The 7,200-nt window shown below is 40.8% G+C and overlaps 1 protein-coding gene across 4 annotated transcripts in view; it reads right to left on the reverse strand.

Annotated features, from left to right (window-relative positions):
• Positions 1-7,187, reverse strand: part of TMEM62 (transmembrane protein 62) — a 33,358-nt gene extending 26,171 nt beyond the window's left edge. For 2 of the 4 annotated variants that reach the window (XM_024732533.1, XM_024732532.1), the window contains exons 1-4: positions 6,833-7,187; positions 6,448-6,559; positions 5,151-5,288; positions 2,868-2,913 (exon numbers count right to left, since the gene is read on the reverse strand). In XM_024732533.1, the coding sequence (XP_024588301.1) occupies positions 2,868-2,913; positions 5,151-5,288; positions 6,448-6,559; positions 6,833-7,012 (476 nt within the window). In that variant the 5' untranslated portion in view covers positions 7,013-7,187. Of the gene's footprint in view, positions 1-2,867; positions 2,914-5,150; positions 5,289-6,447; positions 6,560-6,832 lie in introns of those variants that run through there. The other 2 variants (XM_024732535.1, XM_024732534.1) reach the window with 1 other exon arrangement.
• Positions 7,188-7,200: the final 13 nt, after the last annotated feature.

A 7,200-nucleotide genomic window follows, 5' to 3' on the forward strand; every position in this document is an offset into this window, starting at 1 on the left:
TTAAAGTGACTAATAATTTTACCTTCCCAATAACTAATCAGTCCCTAAGTCCTATTGATTCTTTGAAAATGTCTGTTAAGCCCATTCCCATCAGTTGCCATCAAAGATACAAACAGTTAATAAGAAGTGAAAGATTTTCATCTCTGCCCTTTTCCTTCCTCACATTAACAAAAGAGGACAACCTCCTCTTCCAAGTTAAGGTGACTCTAGTTATATGTTAACCAATGCTTTTTGACCTACCATCCTCAAATTCATGTCACCATCCCCATATCCATGACCCTTTTTCAGACAGGTATGTCTTATATTCATTTCAGGCCTTTTCCTTATGATGGTTAGACTGCTGCAGGATGCTTCTATTTGGTCTACACAACTCTAATCTCTCTCTTTTTCTTTTTATCCCTATCCCCATTTTGTTGTGTGTCTGCCCTTTATAAAATACTATTTTCATTGTTACTTATCTCCTTAGGAACCTATACTGGATTATAAACTATTACCCATCACATCTAAATTTTTGTGCTTGTCACTTGACACCTCCATAAATTGGCTCTACACTATCTACCCAGTGTCACACCAATCCTCAATATGAACCTTTATTCTGGTGACAGCAGTTTCCTTTCTGCCCCCCCAAAAGCTCATTCCAGCTTTCTTAATGTATTTTTAAATTTTTTAAATTTATTTATTTGGCTGCATCAGGTCTTCATTGTGGCACGCAGGATCTTCATTGCAGCATGTGGGATCTTTCAGTTGCAACATGCAGGATCTTTTAGTTGTGGCATGCAACTAAAGCTCTGTTTATACTAATCCTTTCAAAATATACCCCTCAGAATTTCTTACTTCTCCAAATGCTACCCGTCTTTTTTAAGACTGGACACAATTTTCACTTCTTTTACAAAGTCTTCTCTAACTTGCAGCTAGTAGATAAGTTCTAGAGATCTAAAGCACAGTATAGTACTTATAGTCAACAATACTGTATTATAAACTTCAAAGCTGCTAACAGACCAGACCTTACTTGTTCTCACCACAAAAAAAGAAACAGTAACTGTGTCACTTGTGATAGGGTTATTAGCTAACCCTATGGTGACAGTCATATTGCAATATATAAATGTATCACATGAACACACTGTATACCTTAAACTTACACAATGTTATATGTCAATTATATCTCAATAAAAAATAAAGTCTGCTCTATGTCCACCCCATGCTAACCTCTGCCTTTTCTGATTTCTCATAGTGATAATTAAGTGTAATAAATAATCTAGGGCTTCCCTGGTGGCGCAGTGGTTGAGAGTCCGCCTGCCGATGCAGGGCATGTGGGTTCGTGCCCCGGTCCGGGAAGATCCCACATGACGCGGAGCGGCTGGGCCCGTGAGCCATGGCCGCTGAGCCTGCGCATCTGGAGCCTGTGCTCCGCAACGGAAGAGGCCACAACAGTGAGAAGCTCGCGTACCACAAAAAAAAAACAAAATAAAATAAAAATAAATAATCTAGCATTTCACAGCCATTCCTTCATGGTTTTTTTTTTCACGTTCTTTTCTAATTGTTTCCTGAACAATTTTTATCTCCCTTAGCTAGACTTACTTGAAGGTAGAGGCCATATTTTTTAATATTAGCTCTTGTATCTCTCACACTATCCAACTAATTATAGGCTCTTAAGACTTGCTACTTGACTGACTGACAGTGTAAAACAAAGCTACTGAATACCCTGGAACAGAAAGAGAAATTACAGCCAAGAGAAGGATTCCAATACAGTAAAACTAGAGAATGGGCTTTCTAACTTAAAGATCCTTTCATATTCATTGCCTTTTTCATATTCATGCACATAAAATTTTTTTTAATATTTGTATGACATACTGGACAAAGCAGCAAGGGGTGAACAACTGGGCTCTTCGGCCACGCCAGAGGCTAAGAGAATCAGTATCTCAGCATTATTAAAATCCACAGTAGGGCTTCCCTGGTGGCGCAGTGGTTGAGAGTCCGCCTGCCGATGCAGGGGACACGAGTTCGTGCCCCGGTCTGGGAAGATCCCACATGCCGCGGAGTGGCTAGGCCCATGAGCCATGGCCACTGAGCCTGCGTGTCTGGAGCCTGTGCTCCGCAACAGGAGAGGCCACAATAGTGAGAGGCCCGCATACAGCAAAAAAAAAAAAAAAATCCACAGTACTCTGGTTGACAAGCTCTGATCTAAACGATTTATTCTGTGCATCAATGGCAAAAAAAAAAAAAAGTCTTATAGAATATTAAAAGTACCATTAGTCGACAAAAAGCATTAAAGTATATGAAATAAAAAGAATAAAAGGGGGCTTCCCTGGTGGCGCAGTGATTAAGAGTCCACCTGCCGATGCAGAGGACACAGGTTCGTGCCCCAGTCTGGGAAGATCCCACATGCCGTGGAGCAACTAAGCCCGTGCACCACAGCTACTGAGCCTGCAGTCTAGAGCCCATGAGCCACAACTGCTGAGCCCGCGAGCCACAACTGCTGAGCCTGCATGCCACAACTACTGAAGCCTGTGTGTCTAGAGCCCATGCTCCACAACAAGAGAGGCCACTGCAATGAGAAGCCCACGCATCTCAATGATGAGTAGCCCCTGCTCACTGCAACTAGAGAGCCCTCATGCAGCAACGAAGACCCAATGCAGCCAAAAATAAATAAATATTTTTTTAAAAAAGTATAAAAAGAAAGAAGAGGTCCAAGCAAACAAACAAAAAATGAATCACCAAAATAATAATAATAAACTAAAAGGCTCCTTTTCTAAATTACCAGAGGTTCTTTTCTCTGTTAAAAAATGTTTTCACCCATTCAGTGAATTGATTGCACCCTCCCTGTAACAGACTCTACATTGTGGTCTGTCGTCTGTTCATTACAGTACCTGTAATAATTCTCAACACTCTCCAGACTTGGAATGTTGAATGCATCTAATTAAAAAGAAAAGAGCAAACATCATCTATATTAAAAAGAAAAATGCAAACATATTAATGACTAAAGAAAAATGACAATTCTTTCAATAACACTTTAGATGATAGATGCCAATTAATTAGATTGGCATTTAATTTTAATTTTTAAAACTGGATAGTAGAATTCAGGTTATCTGGAAACTTATCTAAAGCACCTAGTATACTGAAGAACAATAAATATTTTGAATTATGTACTACTCAGAATAAATCAATTTGAAGTTATAAGACTGGACCACTGTTGCTGCTGTTTTAATTGTGTGATTCTGGAAGCCAGGAAGGACTGGATTCATGCCTGATATATGGATCCATGTCATGGGCTTCTAAACAGCAGATGACTTTGATAACAGGGCCAAAGCCCCTCTTTTTAAATCTTAAAAAAGATTCAGTAACAAAGAAGTTATATAATGGTAAGGGAAAAGGTTAAGGACATCATAGAATACTTATCTGGAAATATAATAATTTCATAGAGCTTGATTGCTTGGTTGCAATAGCTAAAATTGTTTATCAGCTTTGACTTCCAAGAATCCACAACATTTCTAATAACCTTAGAAAGTAAGCTGAAAGCTCAATTTAGGCCAAAAGAAATATTATTGTGTATATAATCCTCTTGCTAAGAGAACAATTCTGTTAGAGTTAAATCTTCTTTTCTTTTTTGGCTACACTGCATGGCTTGTGGGAACTCAGTTTCTGAATCAGGGATTGAATCCAGGCCACGGCAGTGAAGTGCCGAATACTAACATTTAGACCACCAAAGAACTCCCTATTATAGTTAAATCTTAATAAAGATTTATATATATATATATATATATATACACACACACACACATATATATACCATAAGCATTTATGCCTATACAAGTCAAATTAAATGATTATGAACTCCAAAGGACTATCCAAATTATTTAATCACAAAACTCCATTTGATATTTGTTACTTTAAATATATCAGTAGTTTGGCTTGGAAAACTTTTTTAATATACACAGATTTGCTTTTATTGCAAAAGAATTTGACTTGTACCCTTAATTAAGATCAGGGAAAAAAGGGAATGTAAACATACCAGAGAAAACTGTAAGCCAGAATCCTATTTTTAATTTATAATTTCTAGCTGCTTTGTAAGAACTATAGTTGACCCTTGAACAACACAGGTTTGAACTATGTCAATCCACTTGTATGCAGATATTTTTCAATACATACATACTATAGTACTACATAGATCCTTGGCTGGTTGAATCCGCAGATGCATAGGGCCGACTGTAAAGTTATATCCGAATTTTTGACTGCTTGGGGGTCAGTGCCCCTAACCCCCACGTTCTTCAAGGGTCAACTGTTTTTATAAAGAGGGATTTTTCGATCTAACCAATAGCTGTGTATTTCACCAGATAGAATTTTAAGAGATAGCTTTTAAAAAAATATATAAATAGGTACTCATCAGCAATGAATAATCAAGTGAAGCAGACAAATGAAATACTTAAGTAACCAATAAGAAAGTCAACCTTTATGAAACAAACAGATCTACCATCAGGACTCTTGGAAAACAGTTCAATTCCTTATTAACACAACAATTATAGTCTAAAAAATGGGAAGGGGTTATCCATTTCTCTCTCCATGCATATTGGAATATATTTGTAATTTTAATTTTTAAATATATATAGAGCAAAATTCAATCTTTGTGATGTACAGTTCTATGGATTTTGACAAACGCATAGTCATGTATCTACCACCACAATCAACATACAGAACAGTTCTATTACCCCGCAAAATTATCTCATGATGCCTCTTTTTAGTCAGCCTCTCCCTCCATCTTCAACCCTTTGCAACCACAGATTGTTCTGTCTATAGTTTTGCTTTTCTTGAATGTCATATAAATGGAATTATACAGTAATGTAGACTTATGGGTTTGGCCTCTTTCACTTAGCAAAATTATATCTTTTTAAACATCCATCTGCATGGATTTTGCTATATGCTTTTCTTCCATGTAAAGAAGAAAGAAACCATACCAGTTTCCCCCTCAAGGTCTAACAGTGACATCTGAAGTTTTAAAATCACATATTATCGTTGAATTTCACAGTTGTGGCCTTTAGTATACCTAAGCTTATGTTACAATGTCCCATTTTGTAATTTTACAATTTAAATTGGAGAATCTAGGCTCCTGAAGGAAAAAAATCTAGTCTTAATTATAACTGGGACTTGCCTCTTACCATGATTTCCTTTGATATCGAGCCACTTGGTTTTTTCCATGACCCTTGTCTTCTTCAGAATACCCTGGTAAGTTTGCCATTCTGCCTCTTGCTGCCTAGATCCCAAATTTTCCTTTGTTTTGGCATCTGTCAGGTCTCCTGTAGGTTTACATAAGAATTGAATAACAATGCAAAATAAAGCTGGGCTGGGGGTTCAATTTTTTTTTTAATGCACACTGAAGAACAAAGATATTTAAAGTACTCAACATGTATTAGCATAACCACTTATGAATCCATCTCTGTCCAAAGCAAGCCATTGAAAATAACATTCTCAGCACGGGCTTTATTTGTTTCTTATAGGTTAGCAAGTGCCTATTTAACTTCCTGTGATATTAGAAATAGGTTGTGAAAAATGTATCTTTAAAGGGAGCAGTACAAAATGCATCTTGAGACTCTGATGAAATGAAAACTCTTTAATAAGAAATTCCAACACTTTGGGAAGGTGTAAATATCTATGGTAACCTTATTTTCCAAACCCCAAATCAGGATATGTGATCTGACGAAGTATTATTTTTACAGCAAGAAACAATCTGGAAGGTGTAGTTTGGAAAATGAAATACCAAAATTTCTGGGAAACTAGACAGACATTTGAAATCGAGATTGTCTGTAAAATGAGGACTCCATCATATCAGCAGAGGTGTTTCAGTAAGGTGGGTGAAAGATGAATCCCCCAAGAGCCGGGATAGATGCTCCTTTAGCTTCTTCTCCAACACAGTTGGAAGCAAAGGGTTTGGGGTTTGAACACTCTAGGGAACCAAGTCATAGAAGTACCAAAGGATGGAAAAAAAAAAAAAGTGTCCTGAGTTACCTGAAGCCTCAAACAACTGACAATGTAAGATTAATACTGTAAGGAAAATGGAAAAGTTAAGAAAAAAAAAAGAAGAAGAGGAGGAGGAGCAGAACTTTTCATTTCTGGTTAAAGGGCTTTCTCTAAGTCTCTCTCAAATCCAGAGCTGCAATAACAACAACAACAAAAAACAGATAACAGACGGCAGACGGAACACTAACGTGAGAATCATGAGCCTTGCTTCCACTGCTTGGCCAAAACCTTGCTATGGCAAGTCATTTAGCCCGGATCTTGACTCAGTTATCCATAGGCAAAGGAAATTATAATATCCTATCTCCTCTACAGGAGGAGGACTCACCTGAGGCTGTAGCTAAAGTTCTCCTAACGTCCCCAAATTAAAAGGCTGCAGCCCTGTTTGCATTCTACCATCCGGACCACAAAACAACATGACAGCACGGCAATCCTCCCTACCTGTGGCTAGGACGAGAGCTGGTTGAATGATGTCAATAGTTTCAGAACAGAACTTCTCTAAGTCTACAGCTCTGCCTGGATCGCGAAACCTGCTCAGGTGAATGTCGGATATCTGCCGAAAGCAGGTGTTAAACAGAGATATCTGAGTCAGGAGGAGGCAGCACGAACAGAGACCCAGCGGCTCTCTCCGGCGGAAGTAAAAGGCAAAGACGCAGTGCATCAACGAAACCCCCAGGGAAGGACGGAGCACCAACCTCCTCTCCCCCAGCCCAGAGTGTGGGCCCAAACAGGAGCGGGTCGCGACCCCGCGTTAACTGCTGGCGTCTCACCGCGCGGCGCCAGCTCTGCACCCACCCAGCCCCCGCCTGAGCTCCCGCTGCGTCACCTGCAGACCCCAGAAGATGTTGCTGGCTCCGAGGCCCGGCGCAGGGTGCGGGCTCCGGGGGGTGCGGGGCTGGGGCAGTGGCGAGGGCGGCCCAGCCAGGCCGTAGTGCTCCAAGAGCACTGCCGCCAAGGCCGCGGCCGCCAGCCCGGCGACCACCCTGACGGCCAGCGCTGCGGCCATTCCGCCCGCCGGGGCGCGGCACGCGAGTGCGGGGCCGGGTCAGGGACCGGCACCGGGACCGAGCGGTGCCCCCCGGGAGCTGCTCTGGCCGCACTTCCGGACTCTATGGTCGCGGGGCCTACGGCGCCGGTCTGACCAGCCGGCGCTGGCACCTGCGCCTGGCAGTGTACCTGCAAGCCGCCCGCGGC

This window comes from Neophocaena asiaeorientalis, unplaced genomic scaffold (genome assembly GCF_003031525.2).
Source record: "Neophocaena asiaeorientalis asiaeorientalis breed wild unplaced genomic scaffold, Neophocaena_asiaeorientalis_V1.1 scaffold119, whole genome shotgun sequence".
Classification (NCBI taxonomy): domain Eukaryota; kingdom Metazoa; phylum Chordata; class Mammalia; order Artiodactyla; family Phocoenidae; genus Neophocaena; species Neophocaena asiaeorientalis.